Below are 20551 nucleotides of genomic sequence, written 5' to 3'. Positions count from 1 at the left end.
ATAAAATCAGTGACGATAACGTGATATTGAAACAGTTCACACGTTCCAGTTAACTGGTATATGATGTCACGTACAAGCATGAGCGAGACACTGAAGGCAGCGATTTTCTCTATTACGTCTGACACTACAGACTAAATAGGACGCTGGGAAGGCAGTGCAGCGGAGAAACACAAATAAAATTCCAGGAAAGAGTGGCAGTCCCTGCTCTGTTGTTCGAGAGCGAGAAATGGGTGCTAAACCTTACGGATTAATTCCAAATCCAAGCAGCAAAAATGAGATGCAATAAGTGTATGTTTCAAAAGAGACCACATCAGAAACGAGTATGTCAGAAAAGACTAGATACCTATTTCATAAGAGCTAAAATTAATTAATATCGAAGTAAATGATACAATAATGTGTTGAGAAAAGATGAAAATTATGCATCAAAATAGCTTTATGTTTTACCTCAGTCTTGGATGTCCCAGAAAGATAGGGGCTGTTAAACCGTAACTGGCCAGATTTCCACAAGTCTTTAGGTGCCGTTATCCAGTTGTGGATGGTGGGTGTCAAATGGCTCACCATGCTGTTGCAGGCGTTTGTAATTGTTAAGGATGGTCAACGGGCGTCATTCTCATGTTCGTTAACGAACGGACCAACAACGACATAATTCTAAACTTACTGACAGATTAAAACTGAGTCTAGGTCCGGCCCAAATTTTAAGCTGCCACGAAGTTTCAAAACAGCGCAATGAAAGTTTCATTCCAGTATTCAACCGCCGAGCAAAACTGTCTCTTGGTTGGCCCTGTGTTGCGCGTGTGAACAGTGTCGTGGAACAAAACTTAAATCCTAATGAAGTAAAAGTGCTAAATTTGAAATAATGGAAATGAATCTAATTAAATGGCAAACGAAACTAACTGTGTACTCAGTGAAAGTTATGTAACTGAAACTCAGTAGCCGGCCGCGGTGGCCGTGCGGTTCTGGCGGTGCAGTCCGGAACCGCGGGACTGCTACGGTCGCAGGTTCGAATCCTGCCTCGGGCATGGGTGTGTGTGATGTCCTTAGGTTAGTTAGGTTTAAGTAGTTCAAAGTTCTAGGGGGCTTATGGCCTACGATGTTGAGTCCCATAGTGCTCAATGCCATTTGAACCATTTTTTTGAAACTCAGTACTGAAGTACGTTATGCAAGTTATGTAACATGAAGTGCAATATCTGACGTGAAAATTCACAAAATAAAATACTGCTGAGTACGGAAGAAAATAATCGCCTAGTATTACCTTCACTGTTCACTGTGAACAAATCTGCTTACGTCGTACAACACCTGAAAACTCTGACGACATACTGTTTGCTCACAAGAATGCAAAGTTAGATCTCCTTTGAAAGAAAAGTAACTTCCCTCTTGCTCAGCATGCTATTTTGTGCCTCGTGTACGGACGTTCTCCAAAGCAAACTGGAATCAGCGAATCCACCAGCTAAACAAAAATTTTTCTCTGCTGGGCCGAAGCGATCTGTGTGTCCGTGTGGCGTAAGGCGCAGTGCGCACACGACAAAATATTGAGAACTATATTAAGAATGATGGAGGAGGATTTTCCTTTAAAGAAAAGAAAAATTAAACTCTGATTACCGTCAAAAAAGACTGTACAACATAAGAAGACTCTAACAATTACGAAATTCTCTCACTACAAAAATTACAGACATTTCAACCACTAAAGTGATTTATGACATAATGAAAACAATGAGATCAAGTTAATACAAATGGTGCATATTATTATTTATCTAAGGGTCAAAGACTTAATTCAGCTGATAGTTCAAACAAAAAAAGAAACATTTCATTCGTGCATGTGCACAGGTTACCTTGAAATATTCCTCCAAAAAATCTTCTCAATCAATACTGTCAATAAAATAGCTATATAAATAATTTTCCCCATAATAAACTATCCCAGATAATATCCCCCAGCTTCAAAAGCGTCAAATCCTCTTTTCTAAAACTCTACTGCTCGCTACTGTTTCCCTAATAAGAATGTCCCAGCAATGCACAACTGACTGACGACCAAGCGTACCACAGTTTACATAAAATACAGAGTCAAGTATATTATTCTTTACCTTTGCTCCATTATAGTAAAGGTGGATAACTGTTTACAATGGCAGAAAACATGAAATCCTTACGGCATCAGCGGTTGTTCCGTCGTCGCGTAGGTTTTGGCTGATCTTTATTGTTATCTGTACTATTTTCCTCGTAATAAGAAAAGCCGAGTGATGTGTAAATGAACATCAAGTTTTATGGACAAAATTTCGGATGTCGTCTACGAAGTATTAGATGTCCGAAAGTGAAATAAATGTAAAAACGCAAATCTCTTTTACATTCAATTGACGGGAGGGTGTAACACAACCCCGTATTTTAGAGAATAATTTATCCAGGCATAATATACCAGTCACTCAGAATAAAACTAGAACAAAAATCGCCGGTCGCTGTGGCGAAGCGGTTGTAGGCGCTTCAGTCCTGAACCGCGCTGCTGCTAGGGTCGCAGGTTCGAATCCTGCCTCGGGCATGGATGTGTGTGATGTCCTTAGGTTGGATAGGTTTAAGTAGTTCTAAGTCTAGGGGACTGATGACCTCAGATGTTAAGTACCATAGTGCTTAGAGCCATGTTTTTAGAACAAAAATCAGTTTCCATTCTTTAGAGGTGCCTATGGAGTATCGTCTCAGTTGTGCGACTGGATTCGTGATTTCCTGTCAGAAAGGTTACAGTTTGTAATAACTGATGGAGGACAACTGCAAAAACCAAGTGTTGTAGGTCGCGCAGGTTACGGTGGCCTATGCACAGTGACTAGTTATCGTCCAAAGAGCAGGGCATGTCCATTCGTTTGTTCGGAAGGGGAGCATTTGCCACCTTTCGGCCGGTCGGTGATGACAGAATCGTCGGTAAGAAATATCGTTTTTGCTTTACTTGTAGGTTGATGTGTTAGGTTCATTACAACGTTCCCATCAGTTCGTTCATTAATGATCATAGTTATTGGGATATTTACATAGGAAGTAAGACACTGCACGGAATTCGCAAAACTTTGCAAGAAAAAATGGGGGTTGCTGTGATTTTGCGCCCGGTGGATATTACGCAATTTTGTTGCTGTGTGTGAAATTTAACTAACATTGAATTTTTCTTTACACTTGATTGGAGGTATCTATCTCGAGAAAATTGATCTGACGTAACGCACTCATTTGCGATCTCACCGCGACAGCGATAAAGCCAGAGTGAAATATCCACAAAATTCCCCATATTCATAAACAATTTGAGATACAGAAATGAGATTTTGGCAAATGGTAGCACACGACGAGGAGAGTATTTTTCCGTATGGTTATTATGCAAAACTTGTATTATGTACCGTGTTATTCCACTAACCGGAGACTTTTTTGACGAAAGAATGTAATTTTTAAGGGCCATCGATAGCTGGTGAAACAAGAAATGCTATGGGTTTTGGAACAACATTAGTGAAGTCATTACACGTTTATTTTGTACCTAGGACGTGCGTTTTCGTTAGATGTTGACTTTACTTTTTCTCAGTTCTCACTCAAGCAACTTAATAAACGACTGTTTCAGAATTCTCTCACAACTGCATCTGCACAACATGTTATTGAGGTAGAGTGTGTAAACTCCGCTGAAGTCTGGCAAAAGAAGCAAATTTTAACATGGCAACAAGAGAAATGTGTAGATTTTACTCTAAATTCGCCTCGTGACCTCATTGAAAGTTACAAATGGTTAACAAACCAGGCGAAAATAAATCGCTGCATTTTCGGCGTAATTCTTTTTAGATACTAACCTAAGAAGAGGTGACAGATCTTTTTAAATGGTCACCATGCAAGTGTGAGCATGGAGGGGCGCCCGGTTAATATCTACCAATTCAGTTTAGAACGGCATTTCCCCTACAGCGCTCTGAGCAATTTCCCCCCCCCCCCCCTGCTTTCCCCCTCTGCCGCTCTCACTACGCTTCCCCAGCCGCGATTGCCCACCTAGTGGCCACGGCATCTGAGGTTTCCCAAGGAAGCGTTATAGGCCCAGTGCTGTTCCTAATCCATATAAATGATTTAGGACACAATCTGAGCAGCCATCTTAGGTTGTTTGCAGAGAACGCTGTCATTTACCGTCTTGTAAAGCCATCAGAAGATCGAAACCAATTGCAAAATAATTTAGAGAAAATAACTGTATGGTGCGAAAAATGTCAATTGACTCTGAATAATAAAAAGTGTTAGGTCATTTACGTGATTACTAAAAGCAATCCGTTAAATTTCTGTTACACGATAAATCACACAAATCTGAAGGCTGACAATTAAACTAAATACCTGGGGATAACAATTACGAACAACTTAAAACTGGAACGATCACATAACGTCATGGGAAGGCGAAGCAAAGATTGCGTTTACTGTCTGAACACAAATCCACTAGACTATGCATTACGCTTTTACGTCCTCTGCTACAGTATTTCTGTCCGGTATGGGATCCTTACGAGATAGGATTGACAGAGGACATTGAAAAAGTTCAAAGAAGGGCAGCTCGTTTTGTACAGTGTGCGGCAGAACCGACTAAGCAGTTATAAGGAGCAATGGTTCAAATGGCTCTGAGCACTACGGGACTTAACTTCTGAGGTCATCAGTCCTAAGGAGCAATAAAAAGTAAATCCGGATGTATAGAAAAAAAATGTTTTTATTTTCTAAATTAGTACAATATTCCATTTGACATTCATTTAGTTTTGAAAATAATGTCCTCAAGATGGCCGTTAGCATCAATACATTGTTGTAGACGATCCCTGAAGTTTCGAGCAGTTCTTGCACACATATCGCGGGGTATGGCATTCACTTCGTCAATAATCCGCTCTTTTAACTCTGGGAGGGTGTGAGGGTGGTGAAAACCTTTTTCTTCAGAGATCCCCAAAGAAAGTACAAATCTGGTGTCCGCGCAGGCCACCCGACATCACGAGGCGTCCCGGAAACATTTCTCTCAGAAATTTTTAGACAACATAGTTGTGTGGAGAGAACAGCGGTTTACTTATAATCAATTATTCAAAATGACAGTCACAATCGCATTATTTATTTTGCCGCCAACCGGTTTCAACCCGCGATGGGGTCATTTTCAGGGCAATTCGGCAGGACGACGGTTCAAACCCACGTCCGGCCATCCAGATTTAGGTTTTCGGTATTTCCCGGTATTTCAAGCAAATGCCGTGACTGTTCCTTTGAATGGGCACGGCCGACTTCCTTCCCTATCCTTCCCTAATCCGATGGGACCGATGATCTTGCTGTTTGGTCGCCTCCCCAAAATCAACCAACCTCTGTAGTTTCATAGTTTAGGTGGCGGCGCTATGTAGCCTTCAAAATGCCGTCTGCAATGGAGATGCGTTTCAAGTAGAGAGCTGTTATTGAGTTTATTTTGAGGGAAAACCAGACCATCGCAGATATTAACAGGCGCTTGCAGAATGTATACGGAGACCGGACGTAAACAAAAGCACGATGAGTCGTCGGGCGAGGCGTGTTATCATCGCAACAATGTCGATCTCCCGCGTGCTGGCCGGCCGAAAACAGTTGTGGCTCCTGCGATGTAAGATTTCGGCGTGTTTGTCGCCACAAAAATGCAGATGAACTTCTCCATGTCAACGCAATGCATCACCCGAGAGGAGCAATGCATCACCCGAGAGGAGCTCACAAGACTTCGTTGGGCAGAACCTAGCCTAACCCAATTCTTCCCCATCCGCACTACAGCCCGGATGGCGAACCTTCTGACTTCCATCTCTTTGGCCCAATGAAGGATGTACTCCGCGGGATGATGCGGAAATTATTGACGCAGAAAGATGTTGGCTCCGATGTCGACCAGTTGAGTGGTACCATGTGGGTAAAAAGGCCTTCGCAGTAAGGTGGAGTAAGACCGTTGCATTGGACGGAGATTCTGTTGAAAAGTATTGTTTTGTAGCCAAAAGAATGGGGCATAATATGGCATATTGGAATCACGAATAAAACCAACCCGATTTTAGGAAAAAAATGTGCTGCATTACTTATTTAAGGGGGGTAGGACGTCAAACGGGCCGACTTAGAGCAGGAGAGGCATCACAGGACATTTTAATTTTCCACTGTCTATACTTTTACAAATAAATTCATAAAACTTTGTCAGCATGACCAGGAAGGATTCAGAATTTACAATGACAGCAGTGGAAGTTCGAAAACATAACAAAATAATTTTTTTTACATGTGAAATTTCAACATTTTTTTCACTTACTAATGGCAGCATTTGTTGCTATAGGTACACTTTTCTTCATAAGTAAGAGAGATTCTTGGATGAATTTTGCACAGCATACAAACCATACTCAAAGGTGTATGAAACTCTAGAATTTTACAAATCTATAAAAAACAGTGGTAAAAATTGAGGCAATTAACTAGAAAATTTGTGTTTTTTTCTAAACACGAAGTTTAAAATATAACAGCTCATTCGATTTTTCATAAATTAAATAAATTCTAGAGTTTCATACACCTGTAAGTATGGTTTGCATGCTGTGCAAAATTCATCGAAGAATCTCTCTAACTTATGAAGAAAAGTGTACCTATAGCAACAAATGCAGCCATTAGTAAGTGAACGAATGATGAAATTTCACAAGTAAAAAAAAATTATTTTGTTATGTTTTCGATCTTCCACTGCAATGAGTGTGAATCCTGAATCCTTCCTGGTGATGCTGACAAAGTTTTATGAATTTAATTGTAAAAGTATGCCTCTCCTGCTCCAAGTCGGCTCGTTTGACGTCCTACCCCCCTTGACGCCCCCGTCAGTTGTTGTTATCTCGTTCCTGACGAGATGGCAGCCACCGTATTAAAAGCCATGTTTTTTTCCCTTCTTTGTTTCAGAGATGCGCCGCGTCAGAGCCACTCGTCGCCCCTGCGTACGCGCCGTGTCGCCGCCAGGGGAGTGGAGCAGTCGGCAACGCAGACCGCTCTTCGGTGCTGCGCACAGTGACGGCTAAGCAGGCGACAGCAGCGGATGCCGACAACAGCCGGGCGGTCGTGATGTACGTCGGCAGAGATGGGGACACCTCCCCGCCGGGGTCGGCCCCACGCGCCGACGACACACCGCCAGCGGCAGCGGAGACACCCGCAGCGCTCGATCCACTGCTGTTACTGTGCCGGGCGGCCCAGCAGCAGGGCTACGAAAGCTTATCGGAAACTGAAGAAAATGAGCAACAGGTGGCCGTGGGCCCCGACGTACACTTAGGAGAACCGTCATTCGCAGATACTTCGCCAGAGAGCACAGGCGCTGGGCAGTACGGAGAAAGTGTGGACGGGCTTCGCGAACTGCCCGTGGAAGAGCACCGCGAACTGGCCGTGGAAGAGCACCACGAACTGTCTGTGGAACAACAACACGAACTGGCCCTGGAAGAACACCACGAACTGCCCGTGGAAGAGCAACACGAACTGCCCTCGCAACGGCATCACGAATTGCCCGTAGGAGAGCATCACCAACTACCTGTCCAAGAGCGCCAGGAGCTGCCCGCTTCGAATACAATCCCGATCGCGATGAGAGTGAACGGCTTGGAAGTGAGTTGCCAGTTCAGGCAGCTGGACCTTACAGGAACAGCCCTGCTTCCAGCGGACGGCGTCGCCGGCCAGGGCGCCTTGACGGTGGCAGTCGCCCCGGTCTACGAAGAGTCGGGCGTCCCCCAGCCGCCAACAGAGAAGATCATCTTCCTGTACCCAGATCCGTCATCGGTGTTCGAGGCGCCAGTGCCGCAAGTTGCCGTCCCCGCCATCGGGGAGAGCGACAGCAGCGCCTTGTGCCAATACAGCGGCGGTGAGGCGCAACAGCGCTCAGAGTGGCAGCTCAAGGCGATCGAGTTCAACAACCCGGACAGCATGATGGCCTGCTACGAGAGGGACGACAAAGCCGAGCCCCCGGACAGCGGCAGGGACTCGCCGTTTTTGAAATGCTCGGTGCAGCACGGCAAACGCGCGCTCCATTTGGACTGCGACTTGGAGAAGTGCTGCAAGTCGAGCGACGATCACAGCTACGCGGCCCAAACACTGTCGGTCGGCGATTCCACCGCGCAGCTCTCCGAAATAGTGGAGGCGTCCCCGTCAGTCGCCCTTCAGGAGCTAGCGCCGACCGAATGTCCTCAAAATGCCGACGGCGAATCACAGAAACCTGACGAAGAGGCAGATGTAACGATAGCTACCCCCGATTCCACTGGAGAAACTCTGACAGCTGGAGCACAAGCTCACCTGCCTGAAGATCCAGTTCGGGAAGAAACAGTGGTGTGTACGTCTGAAGTTCAGCCCAACAGTGACACTATAGAAAGCGACGTCAACAGCCCTGCAACGGCTGCACCAGATGCAGTCGTGACCACAGTAACCTCACAGGACGGAACGGCAGGGGAGAACTTGAAAACACCAGATGACAGATTGGACGACTCCGCGCCGAATGACTGCCATACAAACGGCGAAGTGAGGAATGCCGCCACGGCGCCGATCGGAAGACGAAGAAAGAACCCGGTGCGCCGCCACATCCTTCCCGCCACACCGCCCGTCGGTCGCAAACCCGTAGGCAGGAAACGCGCAGCAGCCGCACCGCCAGAGGCGGCCGTCGTCAGAAGAGGGCGAAAGAAGCGCGCCGCGCAGCCCGACCCTCCCGAGGAACCAGAGAAGCAGCACGCCCGAGCAAACACGTACACCGCCCAGGAGCTCATCCTGCCGGAGCAAGTTGCCAAGGCTGCTTCGGAGAGACCCAACGCAGTCTCCAACACCGGTTCTACACTCAAAAGGGTAAGCACGAATAACTTCGCAAGTTCTCCTAAACGATTTCACGTTCCAAACGTTCAGCAACTCCCCTTCATAACAGTACGTACAGTAATATTGTTCGTAAAGGACAGTTTTTAAACACTTGGCGAAGAATCCCACTAAGAGTCTAATACTTTTCTTGTCATATATTGTGACCGATAACCAGTGCTGTTTTTCTGGGGGGGGGAGGCGTACCCCTAAACTTTTTCGGCGTCAAAGTAATTTTTTTACGATGCTGAGAACTTGGAAGAGTGTCAAACATTTATTTCACGGACGTAAACTTTTTATTTCATTTTTTCGTGTTGGTAACTGCAATACGAACGATACCAGTGTTGGTGGGAAAAGCGATGTCACTGATTTTTCAAGCATTTCGAAGCTCAAATGAAGCAGGCGATACCGAGAAACACCCAAACAAGAGAATGTGGTATCGAACACTTCTGTTTACATCACCTCAAATGAAGTAGGCGATTCCCATCAACCCCTGAACAATAAAAGAAAATAGTATGATACACTTCAACTGGCCTATAATACACCTCAAATGAAACAGGTGAGTCCAATCAACCCTCCGACATACAAAGCAATACAAGGAAATATTACCGAACACATGTTTTAACCTATGTAATATCGTATATCCGTTTAGCACGATCATCGCCCACTATTACCGGGCGAGGGCACTACATGCTTGTCGAATAGGCTGCCAGCGATTCAGTTGTCGAGAACGGTTGCCGCAGCTTCGAAATGGAGTCAACTGAATAGTCCGATACCTTTTTTTATTTTATTTTTTATTTAGACATGTTGATGACGTCATGGCTAAAAGCAGACGGGTGTTATCCCATGCTTCAGTTATAAGTAATTTTCGCTGCATTATATCCAATGTCGGAATACCCTCAAACTTACTTTTTAGAAAAAAAGCACTGCTGATAACCATGCGCATAGGTGGAATACACACTGGGCGTCCGGCAGGCCCCGAAAGACTCCCACACAAACAACTTACGAAGGACAATAATGCAGACGGGCGGACCTCGTGGCTCATGCGCCACTTGCCTTTATACACTCCTGGAAATTGAAATAAGAACACCGTGAATTCATTGTCCCAGAAAGGGGACACTTTATTGACGCATTCCTGGGGTCAGATACATCACATGATCACACTGACAGAACCACAGGCACATAGACACAGGCAACAGAGCATGCACAATGTCGACACTAGTACAGTGTATATCCACCTTTCGCAGCAATGCAGGCTGCTATTCTCCCATGGAGACGATCGTAGAGATGCTGGATGTAGTCCTGTGGAACGGCTTGCCATGCCATTTCCACCTGGCGCCTCAGTTGGACCAGCGTTCGTGCTGGACGTGCAGACCGCGTGAGACGACGCTTCATCCAGTCCCAAACATGCTCAATGGGGGACAGATCCGGAGATCTTGCTGGCCAGGGTAGTTGACTTACACCTTCTAGAGCACGTTGGGTGGCACGGGATGCATGCGGACGTGCATTGTCCTGTTGGAACAGCAAGTTCCCTTGCCGGTCTAGGAATGGTAGAACGATGGGTTCGATGACGGTTTGGATGTACCGTGCACTATTCAGAGTCCCCTCGACGATCACCAGTGGTGTACGGCCAGTGTAGGAGATCGCTCCCCACACCATGATGCCGGGTGTTGGCCCTGTGTGCCTCGGTCGTATGCAGTCCTGATTGTGGCGCTCACCTGCACGGCGCCAAACACGCATACGACCATCATTGGCACCAAGGCAGAAGCGACTCTCATCGCTGAAGACGACACGTCTCCATTCGTCCCTCCATTCACGCCTGTCGCGACACCACTGGAGGCGGGCTGCACGATGTTGGGGCGTGAGCGGAAGACGGCCTAACGGTGTGCGGGACCGTAATCCGTGCGTCGCTGCGGTCCGGTCCCAGGTCGACGGGCACGTGCACCTTCCGCCGACCACTGGCGACAACATCGATGTACTGTGGAGACCTCACGCCCCACGTGTTGAGCAATTCGGCGGTACGTCCACCCGGCCTCCCGCATGCCCACTATACGCCCCCGCTCAAAGTCCGTCAACTGCACATACGGTTCACGTCCACGCTGTCGCGGCATGCTACCAGTGTTAAAAGACTGCGATGGAGCTCCGTATGCCACGGCAAACTGGCTGACACTGACGGCGGCGGTGCACAAATGCTGCGCAGCTAGCGCCATTCGACGGCCAACACCGCGGTTCCTGGTGTGTCCGCTGTGCCGTGCGTCTGATCATTGCCTGTACAGCCCTCTCGCAGTGTCCGGAGCAAGTATGGTGGGTCTGACACACCGGTGTCAATGTGTTCTTTTTTCCATTTCCAGGAGTGTATAAAAACAAAACAATCGACTGCATTATTGAATTTGATATTTACAAAACAACAATTACAAGTCATGAAATAATTTTGGTTACATGTATCAAAAAGTAGGCCATATATTGCCCTATGAGTTGTAGCTTATAGGACAAGTTTACATGGTTCCACGCATAATGCCAAAGAATATAAAGTACAATAACATAAATTAAATTTTAGTTGATTATAACCCAATTACTTTGAAAAAAATATAACGAACAGTATTTCGGTTTGCTCTCAAGTAGAGCTATCATTTAGGTGATCATAATGAATAAATGTTGTAGCCTTTCAGAAATAGGGAAGAGGTAAATTTTCAAGAATATGTGGGGGCAACATGACTGCACAGTTCACATCATGAAATTTCAAAGTTGAATTATTAACAAACGGCTTATTCCCCTTAGTTGCTAATATGAATTGGGTAGTATATTAATGTGAAATTTAATCAGAGATAATAAAATAATTTGTACTAATTTTTTAAAGGGCAGCTTACTACTGAAACTGTGTGTAGACGTAACAGTATAAAGTCCAGAAAGTTAAAAATTCGAGCTAAAATGACCGCTTCAGAGGATGTTGACACGAGGAAGGATTTTCAGATAGGGATGTGAAGGTAGTCCCATTTCAGCATGCACAAGAAAAAAAAATTCCGGATTTTTCCAGATTTCCCAGTTAAAAAATACGTTTTCCCCGGTGAAAATACACTTTTTCCCGGATGAAAGTACACTAAACCCCGGGAGAAGGTAAGTTTTTTTCGTGTTAGGTGACAATATATTTTCCCTCGGAGCTGTAAAACTTTCTACTTTTTCATTGGTAATACATGTCTACACCGGCGTAGAATTCCCGGCACTTCCGGGAATGAAACCCAACGAAAAACAACGCAATATTGGAAGCCCTTCTGTGCGCGGCAACATGTAAATTGCGGCGTACCTTCGTATTACGAAAGTATAAATACGAATTCCGCTAAATACATGACGGTAACTTCCGAAGCACTGAGATCGAGACTGGACTACGCGATGCGCTTTTGTCATCCAGTCATAGCTCATATCACGTAATCTCGCCAGCCAATGACAGCAGATATTCAAAGAATAGGACATGTGATGTAGGTAATCTAGCAACTTCACAGTTAAACCACAGTCTAACATAACAGTCGCGACACTCACTGCTGTAAAAGTTGTTGCCGTTTGACAGATGGAACGACACTAGCGCTCAAGTGGCAGGTAAGGTGAACGTCAGACGCGACGTAAGCATAATGTTTGTTTACATCCATTTCCTACGTAATTTCCGAATTATTCGAGTTATTTTCTTGCCTCCAAGAGTTTGTGTAGTATCAGGAGGCATATATGTTTCTAAAAGTGATTCTAAAATAAGCGCAAGTATGGACAAAAACCATGAATCGACTGGCAAGCTACAACACATTCGTGAAGAAACACTTGTGACATTGGACAGAATTGCAGCTTACCACGTTGAAATCAAAAGAATATAAACACACAGATTCACATGTAAGAAGCACAGACATGTACCTCTACATGCAAAAGCGATCGACAGCTCGTTTATCGTTCCGTAGGCCTACTGTGTGTGTCATTGCCGCCTGTTGCCACAAGTACGACCTTCACCTCTATATTATTCTAAGTGGGACAAGCAACTGCCAAATAGTGGGAGAAATAAGCTGAAAATATTATAATTAGCTGATTACATTACATTTCACGAAAAATCACATATTTGAATAATTTTCAAACAATCTGTCTGTAGGCACTTTGCTTGTCCCGTAATAGTTTCGCTCGATCTGCGCATTCTGACACTTCACACGCTTTTGTAAGACACGAACAGCTGCGCTTAATCTAACCACTTCATCGCCAAAGCATGTCTGTGTTGATGTTCACACGAATCTGGCACTGATACATGGAGGGTTGAACTGGCTGCTTCTATGTCATAGGACTGTTTTACAGCTTTAGATTGACTGTCGAATCTTTGTGGCAGTTTCCTCTTCATCGTCAGTTGCGGTGGTTTATTTGGAATGTCAAACAGTGTGGGTACTGCATTCCACAGAGTTTGTTATTGTCTGCGTTCACGAATTGGTTTTGTTCGAAATGTAGCGGACAAAACCTAATATTATTGTACAGGTAAACTGGGTCTTTCTTCATAAGGTCTTCTCGTCTGCTATTAACTAGCCATTTTCTGCTCCTAAAACGAAACATTCATCATTTATTCACATATAGTTTGCAAGTGAATCCTGACGATACAGTTTAGTAACATGATTGTATATACCTCTCAGGATCCTTAGGAAACCTAAAAAAAGACAGCTGTGGTGTCTTCTTCCCGTTGTTGCTGCAATTTATTGCGCTACAAACGCTCCCGATGGTAAAAACCATTGTATAAATCAAAATAAATAATCACTATTCGCTTTCACGATCACGCCGAACTCACAGTTCAACCTACCGACCGCTTGGGGCGCTGCTAGCGCTGTAGGCAACAAAATCGAGGCGTGGTTAAACAGCGCGAGCATACAAATACGAAAAGTTAATAGTTTAAATTAATTATACATACAGTATAGCTATAATTGTATTAGTCGTAAAATTTTTTCGCTGTTTTTCCCGAAGGTGTGGTTAGGCAGGATCTTGAGTACAGCTTCTTTCGCAGCTGCTGAATAATTCTGACAAACACAATTATAAATTTCATTGCTGTGCACCGAACATTTCGTGGGTTACCTAACTGAATAAATGTTCCGTCGTGCATTGCACAGTTTGGAATCTATGAAGGAAGTAAAATAAATATGAATAACTAACTTCGAAGCTTGCTCTCTTTTAGCGAGTGTTATCCTGTAAGATACATCAAACACATAGTAAAATTTTAAAAAATTACATAAATGGATGGATTCTGCGTTTTTTGAGTGGCTGATCCCCAAAGTGTTAAATTTTGAATGAGAGCCTCAAGCTCCATGAGATAAGAAATTCATCCACACATAATATAATTCATCCTGAGAAAAAGGAAATTTACTTCGAAAGTAACTTCTTTTTTAAAAAAATAAAAAAAATACTTGCTTCGACTAGGGTGGGGGTGAGCGAGAGGCACAGTGCGTGCTATTAATTGTGTGTTGATGGGCAGGTGATATTTGCTGCAGGCGACTTTATGTCCACAACCACAACTACAGCTGTTCACCTCTTATAATATCGGTTGAGAGCGAATATTAAATTTTATATTGATTTTTAACATATGTTTTACGGTAGGGATTGTGCGTGGTGACATAAAAATAGAAAATAACAAAAAAAATGACGCCACATTTGTCATTGCTTAGTTTTGCAAGGACCTGGGAGGTACTAAGCGGTACATTACGGGACAGTTGATTTACGACTCTCTTCTTACGTACAGACGTTTGCTGAATAATGTCGCTTTTCTTTAATAACAAGAAATTACTAGTAAATAGCAGAAGACCCGACCTTTTGCAGACAAACTTGGTATATCTACCCAACAAAGCAGAGTTTTGTTCACTACACTTTTGGCCAAATCAGTGAATGTGGAACGTAGGAAACCTATACGGAATTAAGAGCTACATTATTTAACGTACCAAATAAGTCACCCCAAATGTCGCTTAAGGAAAAACCACACAGACGAGATGATTAATCGTCAAAAGCAATAAAACCGTTTTCCAGCACAGAAGAAACCAATTCCACAATTGTGCCAAAAATCCTCAACATTCGCTTTTGAACTAAAAGTAATTACATTCACAACAATATTCATGTATTAGAAGGTCGAGTAAAGTGTAAGAATGGGCGAATCATTAGACTTCACAAAAAATTTTTTAAGGGCCAATGATAGTGAATGTCATAATAACAGTTGGCAACAGAAATATATGCTTCTCAAGCATGAAATTATGTTTTTGTATTTTCATGCATTCAGAGGAGTTAGCTGCAAATATATACATATTCGAAAGTAACAATATTATGAAAAGGCTGGTTGCTACTCGCCATATAGCGGAGATGCCGAGTTGCAAATAGGCACAACAAAAACACTATCGGAAAATGAACTTCGACACACACACACACACACACACACACACACACACACACACACACTCACACATCTCTGGCTCTTGAGGTCACATCAGACTGCGATCATTGTGTGTGTGTTTTATCTCCGACGAAGGTCTTGTCGTTCAAATTTTTTGTTGTGCCTATCTGCGACACAGCATCTCCGGTTATAATGAGTAGCAATGATCCTTTTCATAATATTGTTACATTCCATCCTGACTTTTCTATTGTTGATATTCGATAGTATTTCTTCATAAATAAGTTGCAGCTTATGTCGGTGAATCGGTGTGGTTAGGATGTTTTTAAATGTATTCCACGATAATTCACGTCTCTTAGTAATTTAATAATACATGGAAAGCAAAAATGTAACAGCTATTTCGTTGATTAAGTTGAAAATAACTAAAAACAATCGTTATCCTTAGACGCATGTGATACTGATTTGCCACCGCTTGGAGCGCTAGTGTAGCTCGAGCTGTCAAACGGGAACTACTTTCACACCAGAGAGTGTAGTGAGTGTATGTATTAGACCATAGATAACATAGATTGCACATAACGTCACCGAAACTAACATCTAAGTCACCTGACTCGGGCACGAAGCTGAGTATGTCAAATGGCTCTAACCACTATGGGACTTAACATCTGAGGTCATCAGTCCCCCTAGACTTAGAACTACTTAAACCTAACTAACCTAAAGACATCGCACACATCCATGCCCGAAGAAGGATTCGAACCTGCGACCGTAGCAGCAGCGTGGTTCCGGACTGAAGCGTCTAGAACCGCTCGGCGACGTAGGCCGGCTGAGTATGTCATTACGTATTTATAGTGCACAATTTATGATATTTTTGTTACAGATCAATTGTTTACTTTTTACTAGATGCAGAAGTAAAGACCTTCACATATGGTCAGCTAAGTCTTCTTTTGTATCCTACAGATAAGGTAAAGTGACGAAAACCTCGGATAAATTCTAGTGTCCGATTGCATTCATCTGCTTTGAGCAATGACATCATACCTAAGGCAAAGACGCTAGTTATAATCGATCTATGAAAGCAACGGGTCATATTGTGTATGTGCGTACAAATGTAGCATACGATAAAATTACAATTACATTCACGCAGTTATTTACTTAGTCATGAATTACATCGAAACGAAGAAGATAACGAAAACAATTAAGAACAAGAATTAAAACAAATTTTCATCTCTGGTAAGAAGTATTCTCGTAATTTATGCGACTAGAGAAGCACAGAGAACCTTTAAATTGCATTACAGTAAGGCACATTGTGAAGTCATACTGTTATAAAATAGCGTTAATTTTATGTTAATTATTGAATCTAACGGGAGAAGCGCGGGAAAGTTGGGGTTTTGACTGGGGGAGAAACTAGAATGTATGAAACGGGAAAATTAAACGAATCGCAACAAATACAAAAGAGTAGCACAAAATGTGGAGAAACCGACACACTAGATCCTAAAAGAAAAGCCAGTGCATGACAAACGAATATCTACAAAAAATAAAGAATATTGGAATCGATAACTGGAATTAACCTCTGTAGGTAAATTGCAGTTGCAGATTCCAAGGGTTTCATGATTCACATGTAAATTATTTTTGCAGTTGCTCGAACAGTCCTCGGGTATACTGCCGGTTCATAGTGTCCAACGGGCACAATATTTCGACGATCAGACATGTCGCCATCGTCAGGTGCGCTGACGAACTTCCGTACAATGGCGCACTATCGGGGAAAATCGGCCGTATATTAAAGAAACACTGAGTTAAAACCGTCTTTTGCCCGCCCAATAAAACACGGGCATTACTGGGAAGTGTGAAAGATGACCTCGGTGTGAGGAAGGCCGGCATTTACCAAATTCCCTGTGAGTGTGGGAAGACTAATATCGGACAAACAGTACGCACCATCGAAGATCGTTGCCGTGAACATCAAAGGCACACTCGACTGAAATATCCAAATTAGTCGGCGGTAGCAGAGCACTGTTTGTCCGAGAAACACGAGATGGATTATGAGCGTACCAAGATCCTGGCTCAGACCTCTAAATATTGGGACAGCGTTATAAGGGAGACTATCGAAATTCGCAGCAGGGAACATTTTATCAACCGAGATTGCGGCTACAATCTCAGTGAGGCTTGGGACCCGGCATTGAATGTAATTAAAAAGACTCTCAGCAAGAAGTACGAACTGGCGACCAGGGCGGACGTAACAAGCACATCGAGGCTACGACAGATTCCGACGCCCACGTCTTCGCAACCGCCGGCGCGCGGGCGCGGACGCCGAAGAGAGCGGCCCGCGTGGGGAGGGGACTTAAATCGGCCGCCCGCCCTCAGGAGCTGAGTTCGTCAGCGCACCTGACGATGGCGACATGTCTGATCGTCGAAATATTGTGCCCGTTGGACACTATGAACCGGCAGTATACCCGTGGACTGTTCGAGCAACAAATACGCCGGGAGAAACTGAAGAATCATATTTTTGCAGCTGTATACACTGAAACGTAATACCATTTCTACATTTGTAGTTCCTCTCTAAAACTACTGCGGTGTACGAGGTGCGACAATAAAGTAATGAGACTGATTTTCTCTGCGAGATGTGGAGCGCTTCGAGGAGGACTACTAAAACCCTTCAGGCTTGCGTAGGCACAATATCTTTGACTTTGGTCTATAAGCTCAGCCGGGGGGTGGGTCGGTGGGGGCGTCCCTCACGGGTCGGTGCGAAGCTCCTCCGCCTGACCCACCCAAATCTCCTGGTTCCGACTTACTCGACGAGGGTATGTGTGCATTCCTCCGTCAGTCACCCATCTTAAAAGACCTAGACGAATTCCGTCTATTACGAAAAGCCTATCCGTAAGATTCCCCCACTCTCCTATGAGTCAGGACTAGCAGGCAAAGCACCAAGTGCTAATACTGCACCCACACGTGCCTGAGGGTGGCACGTCATGTTAGCGGCACACGATGCAACTGTTGAGTCGTGATTTGTGGTGTAATAAGTTAATACGTGTTTGTGTGTCTCGTCACGGAAATCGAACCGCATAATATTGCACAATGGTATGCCATTTCTTTTTGCGTTAAATTGGGTGAAAACGCGACGACAACTTACGATAAGCTTCAGAAGGCTTTTTGAGAGGAGGTTATGTCAAGAGCTCAAGTTTTTCATTGGCATAAAATGTTTAGTGAAGGCAGAACGAATGTTGAAGATGAAGACCGCAGTGAACGACCATCAACCTCACGGACGGATGTCAACTTGTCCAGGGTGCGTGAACTCGTACGATCTGATCAAAGATTATCCGTGAAAATGATTGTAGAAGAACTGAACATCAATCGAGAAACGGTTCGTCTAATAATAACTGAAGATCTTGGTATGAGAAAGATTAGTGCAAAAATGGGCCCCAAAGGGAAACACGGAAAAATGTGGCAGCCGATCTGTTAGAGCAAACCACAGCCACCTTGTTCACCAGATATCGCTCCGATCGAATTTTTTCTATTTCCAAGAGTCAAAACGGCGGTCAAGGGACACCGCTTTCAAACAACATAAGATGCCCAAAAAGCTGTGACTAGGGTCTTGGAGGATATTACAGAAGATGAGTTTCAGAAATGTTACCATCAGTGGTAGAAGCGCTGGAGAAAGTGTGTGCAATCAGAAGGGAACTAGTTTGAAGGAGACAACACTAAACTTGACTAAATTGGTAAGCACCATTTTTTTCACATCAGTCTCATTACTTTATTGTCGCACCTCGTATAGCAAAAACTGCACCAGGTAACTAGAACTGACCTTCTATATAGATCAATTTTAGTTACCGATTCCAATATTAGTAACTTTTTTGCAGTAGTTCAGAGGGCAATTACATAGCTGGAATCGATAATTAGAATTGGCACTATAGGAGGTCAGTTTTTGCTACCGATTCCAGCTTTTCAGTGGTTTATAATTTTGGATATTTTTGCATTAAATCTGTGGACTACGTTTTTGTAGGGTTTCTTATTGATCTCAGAACTACTACGAAAACTAATAAGTATTGTAGGTACAGCTTCCGAATTTTTCTCTTTTTCATAGTAATGAAGATAGTAATACCATATGCAGAAATCTTTTAACGCTTTAGTGTAACTAGAATTAACCTATATAGGTTAGTTCGAATTACCGATTTCAGTATTTTTTTATTTCTACTTTTTCTCAAATTTCATTACTTGTGTAGATTTAACAATTAGTATTAAAAGTTAACGGTGATTCACAATATTATGACTTCACCATGCGCTATACTGTATTGGATTTAAAGGTTCTCTGTGCTTTTCTTACTCGCATAAATTACGATAATTATTTTTTTAGACTCGTATACTCCTCTTTTGCTATTTTTATTTATTTTCGTTACCTTTAATTCTTGTCGGTACAATTTGTGGCCAAGTAATTAATCACGTGAACTGTGTAATTTTATCGTACGCCACATTCGTTTGTTCATGAATATGATTAGTCGCTTTCAGAGATTGCCTCTATGTAGCTTCTCTGCCCTTGGTATGACGTCATTGCTCAAAGCTGACGTCTGGGATCGCACTCTAGAATTGACCCAAAATCTTAGTTGTGTAAGTGAATTATTTTAAAATACTTGCAGAGGTATCTCCATAAGTTGAAAGTTAGGCTGGATGTTGATCCTTGGATTTAAAAGTTGTTGAATTATTAAGCTTTTGAGACGACTAGCTCACTATATCAGTATAATCAGTGTTTTGTAATATATTACGCTACCTATCGTGATATCGTTCCGGTGTCAGTACTAGATTAAGTCAGAAAACATTTCTGCTAAATTTGGGTAAATACCTGACATTATGCACATAAACGAATTTCCATTCTTACAAAAGCTTACTAAGCATTTCAGACATATTGTGGAATCGTTAGAAAACTAATGGAAATTAGCATATGGCATCATTGGCCGGGAGGCCCCTAGTCGGGGAGAAAACTAATGTTGCTTTCGAAATTGTTATTTTGTCTTCTAGCCCTGTGGAAGTGGTGAAGTACAAGATTCACAGTGCAAAACAAAATCAAAAGTATACACCAAAGAACAGTCATTTTGTCGCTTGTTAAAAGAACTGTCAATACGTTTCAACTTGACCACGTGTAAAAACGATTACCATTGCTTTATTATCAGGAATTTTGGAGAAATTAGGTTAACTGGACTACTACATATGTAAGAGTAATACCACAGTTCGTTGAAGTGTCAAAATCAGTACTTGATTTCAGCTATAAATCAGAGAAACTGTAACTGTCAGCTCCACTTCACACAGCATGTAATTGTAATGAATGGAACTCAGCTTTCTGCCCCGCGTCACGTGACTGAGATGTTGGTTTCAACCGTTAACTCGGTCGAGATACGGGACATGCGCGGTGTGTGTTATATATGGACTATG

At 43.4% G+C, this 20551-nt stretch overlaps 1 protein-coding gene across 1 annotated transcript in view; it reads left to right on the top strand.

Moving 5' to 3' along the window:
* Positions 1-20551, top strand: part of LOC124803239 — a 366808-nt gene that overhangs the window by 264591 nt on the left and 81666 nt on the right. Inside the window, exon 5 of the mRNA XM_047264420.1 lies at positions 6856-8763. Coding sequence (XP_047120376.1) covers positions 6856-8763 — 1908 coding nt within the window. The remainder of the gene's footprint in view (positions 1-6855; positions 8764-20551) is intronic.

This window comes from Schistocerca piceifrons, chromosome 6 (assembly GCF_021461385.2).
Source record: "Schistocerca piceifrons isolate TAMUIC-IGC-003096 chromosome 6, iqSchPice1.1, whole genome shotgun sequence".
Classification (NCBI taxonomy): Eukaryota; Metazoa; Arthropoda; class Insecta; order Orthoptera; family Acrididae; genus Schistocerca; species Schistocerca piceifrons.
Note: the sequence above shows the minus strand (reverse complement) of the source record. Positions and strands in the feature narration are given on the sequence as shown.